This window comes from Microdochium trichocladiopsis (assembly GCF_020744255.1).
Source record: "Microdochium trichocladiopsis strain MPI-CAGE-CH-0230 chromosome Unknown B0I36scaffold_3, whole genome shotgun sequence".
Taxonomy (NCBI): domain Eukaryota; kingdom Fungi; phylum Ascomycota; class Sordariomycetes; order Xylariales; family Microdochiaceae; genus Microdochium; species Microdochium trichocladiopsis.
This window is the reverse complement of record NW_025763546.1, coordinates 1,687,210-1,703,657: the sequence shown is the minus strand read 5'-3', so window position 1 is coordinate 1,703,657 and position 16,448 is coordinate 1,687,210. Positions and strand designations below refer to the sequence as shown.

The window sequence follows — 16,448 nt, the reverse complement described above, 5'->3', positions numbered from 1 at the left end:
TATCGTTGATGCGAACCAGTCAGCAACCCAAGTCAAGAATCCCAGGCAGATCAAATCCTTGTGGTGACGTCCGTCATTTCTAACGAGCACCCGTATCTCCCTTTGCACGAGCATCATTCATGTACAGAGGACTGCAACAAAAAGCGTCCGTGATTCACGGATCTTACCCAACACGAGGGTGTCGAGGACGCCAGGCAGGGATCCCATGCCCTTTCAGCGCCCCCACTCCTGTGCTGGTGCTTCGAAATTCGTTGAGATGTCTCGTTCCCAGTACATGAACGGTCCCTATGGTTGAAATATTTGCCGACGGAAGAGTTGCTGCCCGTTGTTGTGCAATGCGACCGAAGTCCTGATTCTGCACTGCCCTGGCAAGTCTGTCTAAGCTACCGTCACGGATGGTAGAACAAATATTTCCGGCGCATTAGGTGCATTGCTTCTAGCTTCGTTTTGCTTTCTTTTTCCTTCGGAGTACATTTTAGCGGCTGGTGGGTTTTATTGCTGGGGATGAGGGTCGAGGTAGCGGCGGACAAACAGTTCAGGGCAACGGAAATGAGCACATCATTCTTCGCGCAGCTTCAACGGCAATGCCTCGAGCGACTTCAGGTACTCAGTAGTGCCGGGGCGGAAGCTCTCTCAGCCGCTCGCCTCCGTAATCAGCATCAGCAGACATTTCTGGATACCCCTGGCGACCAAAAATAACGCCGAACACGGACCCTTGCAGTGGTGGCTTTCCGGGGGAGTCAAGAAGCCTTTCCGATATGCGTGGCGAGCTATTAATGATTCGGCCAATTGTTCGCTTGCTGCGCATAGCCACATTAGTATTGTAGCAAGCACTTGGATGGCAATCATCAAGGCGATAGGATAGGTCAGCGTCACTCGGGATTTGAGCCGGTAGCTTACACCAACAATGGAAGCAGGGCAAGGACGACCGAAGAAAAAAAAATCAAAGCAGCCCTGGCCTCCGCAGCACAGGGTGGCCATCAAGCAGACCTTGCAGAAAGCTGACAGAGGATCACGATGCTGGCTGCGCACCTCGACTCCACCCGAGAGTACTCTGGATGCTCGCAAGCTTGTCCATGTGTTGGTCTTCGGCGGTGCAGGGAGCCAAAAGAAACAACTCGTTTCACAATGGCCGACCCGTCGGGCAGCCAAGCTCCCTTGTTTGGACAACCGATGGAGTTTCCCATATGCAGGTCGCCGGAAGACCGCGAGATTAGGTTTGATTTGCCCAATGGCCACACGCCATGGGCATCCTCATTCAGCAATGGGACAGGCCGGTGTCAGGCGCGCAGCGCTTACCTACCTCGCGGAGCCGCGCCGAACGGTGCATGGCCAAAGTAAAATTCGGCAAGCGGGTCCTGCGCCACGAGAACCTTGGAATAACCGGCTGGCAGACCGGCGCCCACCGTTGCATCAATTCTTCAGGCTGCCGGGGCTGTCTTACTGTTCCCAAACCAGTATCTCTTCGTTTGTTGTGAGTTGCTGAAGATGTAAACACGGATTCGCTCGGGTCTGTTCAACATCTTCGCTGCTTGGAAGCCTTTCGCCCTGGAAGATCACGCTTTCCAAGAGTCTTTTGTCAACTACAGGAATGCCGCGCCAGGTCTGGAATGCGTTGCATGCTCGTCTGTCTCGGGCCGCAGGGTCTGTCCCGCATCTTTTCGAGGCTGAGGCATCTCGTCACGGGTCTGGGCCTGGCAATTAGTGTCTTGGGCCAGCCCCTGACCACTCGTGTTGTTCCGTTGCAACCGCACTAAAGCCATCACCACATGCCTGCATGACGGACTCTACGCGCCATCAAGACCTCCTCCATTCTGTCACAATCAAAACATCGTTTCGCAAGCTGAGACTTGTTGGTTTCGTGTGCCCAGAATTGGCATTGCGTGTGCCGCAACAGCATTTCAACGCGAATTAACCGGGGATTGAGCTGTTGGGGTGATCCATCTGGGTCAGAGCTGTCCCTGGATGTCCCTGCGGCGATCGAAGCATGGATGTTGTTGACCGTGGCATGGCGTAGCATGGCACGGTCCGAACAGGACCACAACTGACAGCTTTGACATGTTTACGGGCAGCGCAAGGGGTCTTGGGACCTGGATGTGCTGCCGCACATGCAAGTGGTGGACAGAGCGGGTGGTTGTAGGGTGAAAACGAGGAGGGGGACCTATCCGTGAGAGCGCGTTTGTGCCTGGTGACGGGGAGCCGGATGGTGACTGCAAGGTACAGGGTCCGGTCAATCCAGAGAGGCAATGATGATGAAGAAGCATAAGATATCGTGACCCAGCACCAGGCTGGGCACTGGCCATTGTGTTGATGTCAAGGGTGCGCACACTCCTTTCCATGAGGTACCTTGGGCGAACAGGCCGAAGCCATGGGCGGACGGGGTCAACGCAGCGTTGGCAGGCAGGGGCTCTGCCTGCATGCCAGCACATCATCGACGCTGGAGTCCTGGCAAGGGAGGCTACCCCGGCCGGTGCCCCGGCCCCCTGGCCCCTGCCGTCCAAGCACTCGAGCGTCTGCTCACCCCGGGCCATGGGCGAGTGAGGGCGGTGCAGACAATCTGCATTGTGCAGGCGTTGCAGTCCAACTGGGCGTCATTCATTCAAATCCATCCATCCATTCATCTCAATTGTCCACTTGTGCATGCAGGTGTGCAGCGTGTGCCTGCAGCCCCGCCTTGGGCCTGACACACACACGGCGTATCGTCCCGGCTGTGGCCCTGGGTCTCTGCGCGGGCCGTGGCGCCCTTGCACACATGCCACAGCAGCGGACGGACTGACTGACTGCCCAGGCGAGGAGCCCGAGTCATCTCGCGGCCACGGAGGAATTGCAGCGGCTGCCGGCCGCAGGCAGGGCAGGGCAGGAAATGGGAAAGGACAGCCCTGCAGCGCCGCTTGTGATGTGCAGTGGATCTCCCGCGTCCCAGGCCCGCCCGAGCGATTGCAGGACAATTGGGATTCCAGCAGCGGCGGCGGCGGCGGCGGCGGCATTTGCTTTAGAATGGCAGCCCACGGCCTGGAGGTGAGCGGGCGGGCTGCCTGCTCAGGCCCGGCTGCCCCCACCCCTCCGCGCGCCCCTTCCCCCCTCGAGCAAGGTTGCCTCCTCCACCACCACCACCACCAGCCAGAACTTGCACACCCACCGATCCCAGGCCTGGCCCTCTCTCTGCCCGCCCGCCCACCGGCCCACGCACGCGCATCTCACTAGCCTGTCCGCGAACGCTTCCGTGGCCGTGGTGTCGAAGCCCAAAACCACCACGCACGTCCGCCGTTCGTCTTCTGCTACGTGGATCCCCCTCTCTCGACCGACGGAGCCCTTGCAACCGCCAGCTCAGCACACCGCAGCGCTCTGTGCCGCCGCTTCGCTCGCTGCCTGAATGCCCAGGGTGTCATGTCCAGCCCGCCAGGATGGACGCCGGCCGTCGTGACGAGGAGGATCGTCTCGGCACCACTGCCGCCGCTGCTGTGAACGCCCATCACTTCGACCCCCCAGACGGCCACAGCCAGCACCACTACCACCTCCAGCATCGCCACCAGTACCGCGACGACAACCCCAGCGACCCGTCATACGCGACTCACGCCTCCGCATATCTCGACAGCAACCACAACTCCCGCACCTCTCACCACCACGAGTACACTCCTTATGCCGCCGACAACTTTGCAGCCTTTGCGGGCAACTCTTCTCTCGGACAGCCGCCGGCCGATCTGAACCCCGACGACTACTACAGGAGCGTCCAGCACTTCGACGACACCACCGACTTTGCCGATTCGGATTATGACGATCCCATGGCCTCAGCACTTCCCGCTCCCAGACACCCAGCTGGAGCTCCACGGTCCAGTCGACACAGCGCGACGCCAACAAAGGTCAACGGCCCACCCTCAGCAAGCCGCCCGACGCCAAAGACTGGTTTTCGTTCGGTATCAGCTCCCGCTGACGAAAAGGCGCTTGCGGCGTCTCGAGCCAGAGCCGCAGCGGCGACCGCGGGTGGCCACAAGCCAAGCGTCAAAGACCTCAAGAAGAAGTTCGACCAGGATACAGCGCAAAGTACCCCCGGCAGTTCCCGAAGGACGGCGCCTCGAGCTTCCTCACGGGGACCAGCGACGCCTTCGTCGTCCTTCCGTAGCATAGGCAGCTCACCAGTCGGCGGCTCCTACGCTGCTCTCAGGTCCTCAGTCACGAGTCACGATCTCGATACACCGCAGTCATCCACTAGGTCTACCCAAAGAGCCAGAGCCGTCACGGAAGATAACATCTCAAGTAATCCTCAGTCGTTCGCTAGCCGAGTCCATAAGCCACGGGCGTCCCGAGAGAGCAACTCTTCGCTGCCTTCCACCACCAGGTCGCGTTCCCGCCCTCCTTCACCTGGACGTCTGTCTTCCCCCAAACAACCTCGCGCCCTTCTTTTTGGCGAAGTCGTTCCCGGACACGTCGATATCGGGAACGCAGGATACGGCATCGAAGGGTTTCAGCAGTCCAGTTTCCACGACTCAAAGGGCCAGAACCCCAAGTCACATGTTAGGAGCTTATCCCAATCAGAAGCGGAGCCGCAGTCACCTTCAGACTGGTATCGCGACACGGATTCCGCTATGGAACACCAGGAGAACAAGGACCCCCATTTGCAGTCTACACTAGGGAAAACGCACACACGAGCGCTTAGCGACGAGCCGTACAAGAAAGCCAATGTTTCGCGGTCCAAGCCCTCGCAAACGTCACGACATCCACCCACGTCCTCCCGTCTGCCAATTGCGGTCAAGAACAACCTTAGCGCATCCAGTAGTTCTGCGAGCCCACCCTCATCGCGAGCCAACTCTCCAGCTTTTGCTCGACGCCAAACCCAGGCACAGGGCAAGAATCCTGGCGCAGTGTCATCATCGTCCAGCAAGAGCAATACGTCGGGTGGTGGTACAACCTCAAGAAGAGGGAACCCGACGATCCCATCCATGCCCAGCTCGAACAATAACAACAGGTTAAATGCTTTCATCGCTGCTCCGCCACCAAAGTTGTCCCCGCCCTTACGGAGCTCTCGGCCTCGGCAGCCAGTCTCGACTGCCTCCACCGCCAGCTCACGCTTGCGAGCTGCCGAGATCCAGCGTGCAAAATCACCATCAAGAGCTGATCCGAAGGCTAACGCAAAGGCGCTTGAGCACGGCACAAGGCGCAGGAAGATCTCAATGGGTCCAATCGATTTCGAGTCGCGTCGGGAGCAAATCAAATTATCATACTCCAAGTCGATCAAGGAGACCGAGGCGCGCGCAGCCGCGCGTCGACTAGCTGAAGGGAAGAAGAAAGAGAAGCTTCTCGCCGAAGCAGAAGCCGAGAGAACTGCCCGAGCGAATGAGCAGCAGCTCGAAGGCAACAGAGTAGAAGAAGCCACCACGACCAATCTCGAGCAAGCTGTTGAAGCCGTCAGCAGCGGGGCGAGTGCGCACAATGACACACATGCAGTTCAACAGCCCATACTCACAATCACAACGGACATGAGGGCCGATCTTCCTGCGCTTCCATCCAGACTTCAACAAGACACGTTAGGACAGACACCAGAATTAGAGCTCCCCGGGACTTTCCCCTCACTAGCGACACCACCAATAGATCGGGACGAGGCGCCTCCATCGGCTATATCTGACACGACAGAGTTTGACAATGAGCCACAAACCGATCCACCGGTCGCGGTCCTACCATCTAGATCCGATCCGAACTTGGATGCTGATCTAGAGCGCCTTCCTGTCTTGCCGCACTTCAGGAGTGAATACCGTTCTCCATTCGACGATGACTCGCCCAGCAGTGAGCGGATGTCCATAAAGATCACGTTGGAAGATGTGATAGATCCGGTTCACTCCTCCGTCGCCCCGACTCCGACAGACACGGAATTTGATCTGGACCAGAACATTGGAGACTCCTGCGACGATGACGATGACGAATATGTCCCACGGCCACTGGTCTCCGGTCCCTCTCAGACCACAGTCACAATCATTGGACGCAACACGGACTTTTCTCCTCCTGGTTCCGCGTCTGCTAGTCAGCATTTGTTAACACCAAATGCTCACCCACAAGAAACCGGACTTGGCCTGCAGAACATCGACTCGAGTAAATTCGGATTGCTTGCGCAGAGTCCTGATCCGTATTATCACGATGATCAGAGCGCTGGTCTGAACAAACTGGAGGGGTACTTCGTAGGCCCGCAGCTTGGCGTTGGTCCGCAAGAGACGAGCGGTTCAATCGACGAGAGTGAACCAGCTCGCCATGCCGAGAGCGCACGGGATCCGTTACAGATCGTCTCCAGCTCGCAGCACATGGATATTGTCACAGCACTCCGGCCCGACCGTAGCCCGAACCCTGCGGAGAGTCCCCGTACCACAAATCGATCAAGTCAAGCCAGTAATTGGGCGGACTATTCCGTTCACAGCCGCAGGACACAATCGAGCCATTTGGACAAGCATAGCCATCCGGAGCTGCAATCCATCATCGTCCAGCGTGAAGCGAGCCTTCTCTCTGATACAGTTCTGCCGTCGAGGACGACGCCCTTTGACGAAACGTCACATGATACCTCTCGCAGCTCAAATGCTTCACCACGCGATACGTCTCAGGGTTTCGCCTACGACCCAGAACAGACATCTCAGCTTCCTCACCTGGACACGGGCGCTTCCTTCGTCGTCCATTACGACGGCACCAAAAGTGCTGCGGATCTGTCTGACCAAACTCCTGGTCAATTTCAGGCTCGCGCGCCGCCCAGTGGCAGCACGTTCAGGGACGGTGCGGCGTCAGCGCCGCCCAGTGAGTATTATCCCGACACGCGACCAAGTAGCTATGCGCATGTCACCAAAGATGATCAGAGCGAGGTTTCGCTCGAGAGACAAAGACCAGGCAGCGAAGTCTTCACTGCCTCCGAATCCGCCGCTCGCTCCACTGACCAGGTTTCGGTCGCCACCTCTGAGGGTCCCCCAACCGGCACGACGCCGCCTGACGGACGAGGTTCCATGCCAGAAATCACAAATTCAGCAGATGCGGATTCATTGGATCCCAAGGAAAAGAAGAGGCTGTTCACGCGACTTCAGACCATTAAAGAGCTCATTGACACGGAAGCGTTCTTCATTAGAGATATGAACATCGTCGAAGAGATCTACAAGGGCACCGCTGAAGCCTGTCCCCAACTAGACGATAACACTATCAAGTTGATTTTCCGGAACACAGATGAGATCATCGCTTTCCACAGCAGGTTCTTGGCAGAGTTGAAGGAGGGCGTTGTCAGCGTCTACGTCCCTCGGAGCCACCGCAACAAATCCAGAGGATCACCTCTGCTGTCTGATGGCACTGCTCATTCAGGAACATCAACCGCTGCAACAGCCGAGCTTAGCGACGAGAAAGATCGCCTTACATCCCTGGGGCCAATCTTCACACGCAACATGGAAGCGATGAAAGCGGCACACGAGACTTTCCTGAAGAACAGTGACCATGCTGCGAAGCGCCTCATACAGATTCAGGAAGATCCCACCGTCAAAGTGTGGCTCAATGAATGCAACGAGGTTGCACGAGATCTCACTAAAGCATGGAACTTGGATTCCCTGCTCATCAAACCTATGCAGAGAATTACGAAGTACCCAAATCTCCTCATTCAGCTCCTGGGCGAGACTCCCGCCGACCACTTGGATCGCCCCGCTCTTTTGGCAGCCAAGGAGCAGCTTGAAACCGCAATCGAAGAGATCAACAAGACGAAGAAGAATTTTGAGCTTGTTGGTCAAATTGTTGGAAGAAAGCGGAAGGACTCAGACGTCCGCGCTGGCTTCGCGAGAGCATTTGGCAAAAGAGTTGACAAGCTGCAGCCCGCGTCAAGCCGGCCCGAGGAGGACGCCGACTACAACAAATATCATGAGAAGTTTGGTGATGACTATCTGCGCTTGCAGGTCGTGCTGCGGGATGTCGAGTACTACACGAGACAAGTTTCGGAGTATGTGCACATATTCTTGCAGTTTCTGTCCTCCATGGAGCTTGTCATGAGACTGCAGCCCTCTCCGCATCCCGAGATCGAGAGCAAATGGGTGCGCTTCAACGTGTCCATGAGGGACATTGAGAAGGTCGCGCTAGCCCAGCACGTAAGTTTTACGATCAAAGCGATCTGGTTGAGGCTGGCCTGTTGCTAACAGATTGCGAACAGCTGTCTCAAGTCCGGAAGCTTGTCATTGAGCCGTTCGAGCATGTGATCAAATCTTATGGCAACCCCTCTCTTGCTATGAAAAAGCGCTCGAAGCGGAGGCTTGACTACGAGAAGTCCATTCAGCTGAAGAAAAATGGCAAGAAGATCGACAAACAAACGGCTGATGGCGCCGAACAATATGAGGCACTCAACGAGACCTTGAAGAAGGAACTGCCGAAGCTCTCTGCCCTGACGGAGAAGGTGGGGAACATTTGTCTTGGAAATCTGATCAACATTCAGACGCAGTGGTATTCGATCTGGAAGGACAAGGTCAAGATGGTGCTTGATGATGAGGCGACGCCTGAAATTGCAGACATCATCACAACTTTCACTCGTGACTACCAATTCCAGGAGGAACAGATCAACGCCATCGGTATCGTTAATCCTGCGTCTAAGGGGCGGCCTTCACAGTCAGCAAGCACCGATGATTCCGTATACAGACTGCATCCCAGACCTTCGGACCTGTCTCCGCGTGGTCGCGGTCTGTCTCTCAACAGCGACACGGTACCGAGTCTACCTACGCCAGACTTTATGAAGCGACACAGCGGGCAATTCACCGTTTCGCCCACCGCCGTTACTCTACCAAGCCCCAGTCATCAATACTACCGGGACTTTTACGCTGGGGTAGCCGCCACTCGACCTACATTACAGGCCTCTGCCATGGTCTCAGAAGGATCTCAAGGTAGCCGCTCGATGACTGCACCTGCACGTCCTGGTACTGGTCACAGCCAGGATTCTTCTACGATGCCGCGGCAAAGCACAGATTCTAGCGTGCAGGTGAGAAGCTCGACAACATCAATGCAGCCATCACCATACCTCTCTTCAGAAAACCATCGATTCTCAGGCCTTTTCCAATCTGCGCTACCTCCTTCAGACCGGCAAGACCGGACAGGACTGCCCCGGCCATCTGGAGCGTCCTCGCGTGCATCCTCCCGGGAGCGAGAACCCATCAATGGGTACAATGTCCTTTGGCTCGCCGCCTCACTTTTTGAGTTCAACATTGAAACGACCAAGACGGAAGCTGGATACCCGTATCTGACGTACCAAGCTGGAGAGGTGAGTGACACGACCACGCATTATGATCTAGGCACGTGAAGACTGACTTGAGCACACTATTCTACTAGATATTCGATGTGATAGCCGAGAAAGGAGAGTTGTGGCTGGCCAAGAACCAAGACGATCCGACAAACGTCGTTGGTTGGTTATGGTCTAAGCACTTTGCCAAACTGGCCGACGACTGAACCAGTGTCCCGGCCGCAACGAGTGTTGTCGAGGATGGGACTGCTCACCATGACCAGTTTTGAACGCATTACCGCAGGGAAGAATTGGCACTTTCTGATCCGGCAAGGTGCGTCCAAGCTGTCTCACGAACGGAAAACGAAACCACGACGCATGACGAACCTCAGCCCTTACGAATGGCGAGGAGCTTATCTACTTTGTTTCCTGTCTGCAGAAGATTCCCCTTGTCTGCAATTCTGTCGCATTTCGAACGGCAATGTGTAACTACTTTTCCAAGGATATGTATGGGAAGCGCGATGTGTTCAAAAACAGGGAAAGCAAGCTACTTTGGGAGTAGCGCGGCGTGACGGCGCATTGTTCGATCTGTGGTAGCAGATATTCTTCTTCATTTTTTTTTCCTTGGTCAACTTGATTCTTTATTCCTTTTGTGCAATCCTTTCACCAGTATGCACTTTTTCATGGGATGTGCTCTTCCCTGTTCGGAGCGTTGGGACGGACCCCCCACGTGCCATGCGTCAGTTCAACCCAGCAGGATCTGGGAGCGACGCCTAGCAATTGCCCAACGGTTTCAGCAGCCGTAGAGACAAACGACCGCGATGGGAGGGCTGGCGAGGCCTCACAACGGAGGCCTCACCGGTAGAGATACGAGAAACCCTCAGCTTGTCAAGGGCCAAATACAACCACACAAGTCGCCTTACTTGCAGTTGCACGACTCTTTCACCTTGATCTCTTTGACATGAGTGACACCCTGCCCGAAGAGTCTTGAGTTTCCGGGACACAAGATTTGGCAAGCTGTTGTTTTGTGACCTCGAAGATCGGCTGGTGCATGATTCATTTGGTCCTCTTATCTTGGCACGTGATGAGGATGCACGGCACCAGTAGACAAAGGGTGATTGGTAGCCAAAACCTCAAGTGTAACAGTAGAAACAAAAAACCATCGAGCGCAGCATAGTGAGCTTGCGCCTGCCTGAATAAGAAAAGGGCAGAGAATAAGGGACATATGTTGCGCTGGAGCAGCGCGACACGAATCCCCCAAGCCAATGTTCAAAACAAGAATAAAACTATCCTAGGGTAACGAAGGTGAAAAGGGACATATTCTCGGCCTCGTCAAGTAACGGTTGGTAGTGTGGGCATGGGGCGTAGGCGTGGCATGGCGGTGGGGAAGAAGGGTCCTCTGGCCAGCACCCGAGGTGGATACGCCAGTTTGTGTGGATGCTCCAAGCAAACTTGCCTGCCTGCCGCCCTCGAGGTATTCTTACACATGACACGCGTGCATGCAGGAGGCCCGGGCACTGTGGTTGACCGCTGCATTGAAAAGGATGTTCTACCAGTCTCGCTGGGGGGGTGGGGGGGCGGGAGGACAATGGAGAGAATATGTGAATGTTGTTTGACTGTGCGCTTGATGAGGTGGGACTGCTCTATATCACTCTATTGGTTTCCTCCTGACATTCGGTCTCATCTGGTAAGAGAAGAAAAAAACGGCTCTCACCTGCGACAAGGTCAGGGCTCCCAGACAAGATGCACGGCATACCAGATCCCATGCTCTGTTGCAACTTGGCTCAGGGGTTTTGCTGCGCCAGCGCCAGTTCGGACCTGGCCTCGCACCGAGAGGAGGCAGGGCCGGATGCAAGGACGGGGGTTTGTTCAGGTGTAGACGCAACAAAGCTGCAGGAACCCGGGGCCCGCTGATGCTCGGCAGCGGCAGCAACGGCGCCTCCCAAAGAAAACGTCTTCTCGTGCTGGCTGGACGAGACGGCGCTTAGCTGCTGGAGCCGGTTGAACGCCTCTCGTGCTGCAGTGCGTGCCCAAGGAACGGACGGCTCGAGGGCACCCAGCCCTTTGGCTGGTTTGGCTCCAACACGTCCACAGTTCGCTGGTCCGTGGCGCATTAGTCCACCGGCGGGAGAGCTGTCAAACCTTGAAAGGTGGGAACGGCAGTTCCTGGTGAGGCACAGGTCCGCGAAGGTTTAAACTCTCTTGTCCCACACAGGTGTTGTGTCGCGACGGCCATGGCAGTCGAGGGGGCAGCCTTGTGCCGCATATCTTTGACGGTGTGTACTGCTGCACTTCTTCCAGAGGTGTGGTCCATTGCACCTGCAAGAGCGCTGGTGCTAGTTGAGCGCTTGCAATGGCGGGTTCTCATGTCGCATGCAATGCTGAAGTTGCCGACGATTTCGCCATGTTGCGCGTTTGGCATCCACGAATGCGCATAGACAGCAGCAAACATGGTCGCGGGAGACTTAGGACCTTATTTAACGATGGCGACCACGGTGACTGACATTTCGGTAACCCAGACGTTGGACCGCTCGGTTGCACCATTTCCTAGCCGCAGCGTCACCGCAAATGGCAACTGGCAACACGGGCGGTCAAGGTTCGTTCTTGTCGTTGGCTGTACAGTACAGTGTTCTTTTGTAAGCGTGCCCGCGATGAGATGATATCATTCGCCCGTGGGGGCACTTTGGTGAAGCCCCGCCACAATGGCCCAGTGAGTGGGATGATGACCCAGGGATGCCGATACAACAGTGAGGCGAGTAGGGTAACTTTTGGCAGAGTTGGAAACGCCTGCCCCCTCCCTCGGTCTCCCCCTCCGACCCTTCAGCATTGGGACTGTCACCGAGTTTGTCACCAGCAGGGCTGGCCCCCAGGGGGTTCCTTCCCAAGGTTCCTCCAGGCCCGGGCGTTGGCACCTGTCCCCACCACGCTCCCCGTCGCGGCCCACGGGATGGTGGGCTTGCGCTGCCCATTCCGCCCCTCCGCGCCTATGGCAGCCGGCCTAGCTCTGCCTAACCGCTCCAGGCCATCTCAAACCCCATCCGTCGTTGACCATTCTCCATCCTGCCTTGTGAGCACACGGCCTCTCGTCTCTTGATCCCCCACTCGCCAACCAACATTTTTCCCGGCACCAGAAGCTCTTTGGATCTTGGCCACTGCTCCCCTTCGCCCCGGCAGTCTGGATCCATCCTTGTTTGCTTAGAACTGCTTCGGCCAAGCCCCCTTCAAGGCATACATACATACACACACCTGGACCTCGATCGGCCCTTGTCTCGCGCGTCATCCAGCCAACAACCTTGCTTCACCAAAGTGACCTGTTCGCACGTCTGCCGCCTACATGGTGACCGTGTTATCGCCACAGATCCCCGGACCTTCAGACTTGCGACCGGCTTGTTGAGCGTCTGTATCCAGCGAGCCCTTTGCGGACGAGGCTCTCACCAGCGGCCAGCATGGCTTCAAATCGGGGCGCTTCTTATGCTCTCCCACCCATCAGAGAGCAACTGGGCGCTGCTTTGCCCCTGCCACAAGGCCCTCCTCCTCTGCCTCACGCCTCTCATCCGAGCCAGGCGTCTCATGCAGCACATGCGGCTCATGCCCCTCGTCCATCGATATCAGCGGCGCCTCCACAACCCCAGGCTCAGATACAAGCAACCGGCTCGCCCCCACGGGAGTTCAGTGGAACCAATGGCAACTACAAATATACGCTTGTCGTCGAACAGCAACCGCAGAGAGCCCGCATGTGCGGATTTGGTGACAAGGTGCGATATCGCCGCTGGCCATAGGCAGCCCCTTGGGCTAGTATACTATGTCGGAGCTGACCGCGTGAGCACAGGACCGTCGCCCAATCACCCCCCCTCCATGTGTGAAGGTGGTTGTCACAGATGCTCGTAATGGAAAGGAATTCCCGCCTAAGTAAGTGATGAGAAGAGCATGTTGACGCCCATATACAAAGGCCAGCCGAGCATGGGCTGATCTGGTCTTCTCAGCGACCTTGCGTTCCAGCAATTTGTGCTTCATGTGGAGCTTTGGAGCGAAGACGGAACTCGGGAGGTCAGCATGGTCAAGCACGCCACGACAGCACCATCTATCGGGACTGGCACAATCATGTCATTCCAGGATGCAATAGAAACCCAGACCACTTACAGGCTGTTCAACTACACACGCAATGCCGACGGCACAGCTTACTCCGCTCAAGGTAAGAACCCTCCTGTCCCAGCTCCGTGGACCAGTTGCAAGGAAGTCCTTCCACTCATTCAATCCTCTCTCGTGACAGCGGCATATCCGCCATCGCCTCCAGCATACCCTACTCCGCCTTCAGCAGCGACACAAGGATATGGATATCCAACTCAAGTGAGGCGCGATAGCGTGCCATCAATACTACCGCGCGCATCGTACGGCAGTATCGGCGCGGAAGAGCTCCCTGCGATGCCAGCACATGCTGGACAGCCTCCTCTCAGCTTGGGCAGGATGAGCATGTCGCAACCCAATACCTCCTGCACAAGAAACCTTCTCGGATCCATCTCCATGAGTGCCACCCGCCTAGTCGACCGCGAAGACAAAGTGGGCATTTGGTTCGTTCTGCAGGATCTTAGTGTGAGGACGGAAGGCATCTTCAGGTACGTGCCAAGCTTTGGGCACAGGCTTTTGCCGAATGGCTTCTGGGTACTGATAATGTGTAACGCAGGCTGCGCTTCTCCTTCATAGACCTACTCGCGCACAGAGATGGTCCCAACGGCCAGAAGGTGTGCCCGATTCTGGCCACACAATTTAGTGAGCCCTTTCAGGTCTATTCCGCCAAGAAGTTTCCTGGGGTCTGCGAAAGCACAGCATTAAGTCGCAAGTTTGCCATACAAGGCGTCAAGATTCCCATAAGGAAAGATGGCGACCTCAAAAAGGGCAAGAAGCGGCAACGGGACGAGGATGATGAGGACGAGGACAACGACGACGAGGATTAAGTATTGCGAGTATAATCACGGGCTGACCATAGTTCATGAAAAGGGGATGCCATTTCGCAACCATGCTTGAATCACCAAACAGCAGCCAAGACCAGTAGCGCTAGACTTAGGGCAGAAAAGAATGGGGGCCTGCGTCCAATAATGGTCGGCTAGATATCGCTGGTTGCTATTGCAGATTGAGTTGACTGATGTCCCGATGCAGCACCCCTGCCACGCTTCCCCGGGCCGATCTGCGTTTACGTACAACCACTGACTCACTTGCTCACGAGTCACGAGGCTTGCTTCCGGCTGTGCTCAGATGACGTCTTTTCGGCTGAAAAGATTGCAAGCCAAGAAACCGTCGCCAGACCGCCAAGTGAGGCTGGCCACCTCTGGCTTTTGCAAGCGCGAGGCTGGCGCTGGCAGAAGTGGCTCTTGTTGCGCTGCCCTCATCGTGGCACACCAGCACGCCCTCGCGGGCGCATTCTTCATTCGCCGCCCTTGCGCTCGGCTACTCTCTGCCCCGCCAAATATTTCCCACCATCCCCAGACTTTGCTGTCTTCAAGAGTGACACTGCGCCCAACCACCCTTCTCCTTTCGTCTCTTACCTTGTTGGACACACAGCCAATAATCCAGCGACGACTACTCTTTGACAGCCGTAAATCGGGGTTCCGTACAGCGACCACGATCTCTCTGCCCGCACAACGCTCCACCCAACATAACCAAGCGGTCGTTTTTTGCCTCGAATTTAACATCACCGACAACTACCAGCGACAACAAACATGAGTGGCGACCTGCAATCCACTGGCCGCGGCGGCGCTGGCAACATTGGCGACGCGACCAAGTCGCCCAAGATCCAACCCCAGGACCTTGAGACACCTCACCTCAAGACGCCCGTCTACACCACAGGCCGCGGCGGCTCGGGCAACATGGCCAACAACACCAACCCGGATGAGGCGCGCGCTGCGCAGGACGTCAATGCGTGAGTTGTTCTCTTCCTTTCCTTCCTCTTCGTCGCGTCCTTTTTGATGCTTTGCGACGCGCGGCGCCGGTCAGCGCATACAGCGCATAGAGACCGCATCGGTGGGCAAGGTTGTCGTGGGCGTGGTAGACAAGCGGCTATGCGCATCCCTGGCGCACGCAGGCGGCGGCTTCCATGCTTGCCGCACTGCTTTCCTTTATCTCGGAAAGAAGTCGCTTGATCCAATCCCGTCGACGACCAAGAAGAGCTGGGTCCCCTTGAGCTTTCGCACATGCGCATCTGAGCTGGCCGATGGTGGCTAATTTTTTGGTCTGTTTGCCGTCTTTTCCTTTTCACAGCATCACCCGGACAGTCAGCAACTCTGCCACCCACGTCGGCCGTGGCGGCGCTGCGAACGTGACCAAGGGCGGCGAGGGCGAGGCGGCGCCGGCGGCGGCTGCTGCTGAGACGCCCAAGGCCAAGAAGGAGGGCGGTCTCCTTGCTCGTCTCAAGGGCATGCTTGGCAGCAAGTGAGCCTAGCGATGGCATAGCAAAGATCGGGACGACCTTCAGGGAGACTCTCTAGGACCGGCAGAGTGCCCGCGACGAGCGGCCTTTTCGAAGGCCTCGTGTCGCGGCTAGTTCTAGCGGAATAGTCACCAAGGTGTCGCGCATATGTCGAATCGCCGGAGCAATTCTAGATGGCTTTCTATTGGAAGGCTTTTTCAGCTCAGACTTTGCTCGGCAGTTCGTCGGTTGCCAATCAGCGAAGCAGCGTGGAGCTTCTCAGAGGAGGCCTGGACGGGCGGGCCGCTCGTCGTCGTCGTCTTGTTTGCAACATTCTTTCCTTGTTTTCTGTTTTCCGGAGGCTTCTGCCTTTGGACCTTTAGATACCAAACGTGCGTGCGCAGAGGGGATCGGAGGCTGTGGCCGAAGAGGAGGAGGAGGAGGAGGAGGAGGAGGACAAGCGCATGTTGTTTTTTGTTACCGTGCCTTGGTGTTGTTTCTGCACACAGTCGTTCTTATCTTCCCCCCACCACCAAGCTTGAATAACATAATTAGCTCACGCTCAGATGTTTTAGCTGTTGCCCGTGACTCGAATCATGATCCCGGGGGTTGGTGGTTTGGGCGGTCCGCGGTTGATCTGGCCTCGTCTTTGTCCAAGAACGTATGAAACATTGAAAGAAGGACCATGCAGCAATGTCGCTGATGAGGTAGGTGCAGCAGTCCTTATCAATGTGTGCCTCTCTCGACGGCGGTTCACTTATCAACGCCCACCCAGCCTTGCTGCCCGTGAAGCGTGTCCCCCCCTTATGCAGTGTTGCGACTTATCTCTATCGCCGCTGTCCTCTGATT

The 16,448-nt window shown here is 56.5% G+C and overlaps 5 protein-coding genes across 5 annotated transcripts; 4 read left to right on the top strand and 1 right to left on the bottom strand.

The window, feature by feature from the left end:
- Positions 1 to 3,312: 3,312 nt before the first annotated feature.
- On the top strand, positions 3,313 to 9,657 carry B0I36DRAFT_87662 (uncharacterized protein). Its single transcript, XM_046163498.1, has 3 exons — positions 3,313 to 8,084; positions 8,147 to 9,241; positions 9,310 to 9,657. Exons 1-3 carry the CDS (start codon positions 3,405 to 3,407, stop codon positions 9,424 to 9,426), a joined length of 5,892 nt encoding a protein of 1,963 aa, XP_046015171.1. The 5' UTR covers positions 3,313 to 3,404; the 3' UTR covers positions 9,427 to 9,657.
- A 1,326-nt stretch (positions 9,658 to 10,983) lies between these two features.
- Positions 10,984 to 11,313, bottom strand: B0I36DRAFT_346922 (uncharacterized protein; the record flags this gene model as incomplete). Its single annotated transcript, XM_046156510.1, has 1 exon — positions 10,984 to 11,313. One exon carries the CDS (start codon positions 11,311 to 11,313, stop codon positions 10,984 to 10,986), a length of 330 nt encoding a protein of 109 aa, XP_046015170.1.
- Positions 11,314 to 12,469: 1,156 nt separating this feature from the next.
- On the top strand, positions 12,470 to 14,300 carry B0I36DRAFT_87638 (velvet factor-domain-containing protein). The gene is made up of 5 exons (XM_046163496.1): positions 12,470 to 12,954; positions 13,029 to 13,108; positions 13,183 to 13,391; positions 13,470 to 13,812; positions 13,881 to 14,300. The coding sequence occupies exons 1-5, from the start codon at positions 12,646 to 12,648 to the stop codon at positions 14,149 to 14,151; spliced, it is 1,212 nt and encodes a 403-aa protein (XP_046015169.1). The 5' UTR covers positions 12,470 to 12,645; the 3' UTR covers positions 14,152 to 14,300.
- B0I36DRAFT_87651 (uncharacterized protein) lies at positions 14,175 to 14,973 on the top strand. Its single transcript, XM_046163497.1, has one exon. It carries the CDS (start codon positions 14,450 to 14,452, stop codon positions 14,915 to 14,917), a length of 468 nt encoding a protein of 155 aa, XP_046015168.1. The 5' UTR covers positions 14,175 to 14,449; the 3' UTR covers positions 14,918 to 14,973.
- B0I36DRAFT_346920 (uncharacterized protein) lies at positions 14,914 to 15,626 on the top strand (the record flags this gene model as incomplete). Its single annotated transcript, XM_046156509.1, has 2 exons — positions 14,914 to 15,113; positions 15,452 to 15,626. The coding sequence occupies 2 exons, from the start codon at positions 14,914 to 14,916 to the stop codon at positions 15,624 to 15,626; spliced, it is 375 nt and encodes a 124-aa protein (XP_046015167.1).
- Between the last annotated feature and the right edge of the window lie 822 nt (positions 15,627 to 16,448).

Bases quoted from the DNA above. Each gene is read 5' to 3' on its own strand.
- B0I36DRAFT_87638 (XM_046163496.1), top strand. From the start codon at position 12,646: ATGGCTTCAAATCGGGGCGCTTCTTATGCTCTCCCACCCATCAGAGAG. The intron at 12,955-13,028 runs GTGCGATATCGC...GCGTGAGCACAG, and splicing joins TGTGCGGATTTGGTGACAAG to GACCGTCGCCCAATCACCCC. The intron at 13,392-13,469 runs GTAAGAACCCTC...CTCTCGTGACAG, and splicing joins CACAGCTTACTCCGCTCAAG to CGGCATATCCGCCATCGCCT.
- B0I36DRAFT_87662 (XM_046163498.1), top strand. From the start codon at position 3,405: ATGGACGCCGGCCGTCGTGACGAGGAGGATCGTCTCGGCACCACTGCC. The intron at 8,085-8,146 runs GTAAGTTTTACG...GATTGCGAACAG, and splicing joins AGGTCGCGCTAGCCCAGCAC to CTGTCTCAAGTCCGGAAGCT. The intron at 9,242-9,309 runs GTGAGTGACACG...CTATTCTACTAG, and splicing joins TGACGTACCAAGCTGGAGAG to ATATTCGATGTGATAGCCGA.
- B0I36DRAFT_87651 (XM_046163497.1), top strand. From the start codon at position 14,450: ATGACGTCTTTTCGGCTGAAAAGATTGCAAGCCAAGAAACCGTCGCCA.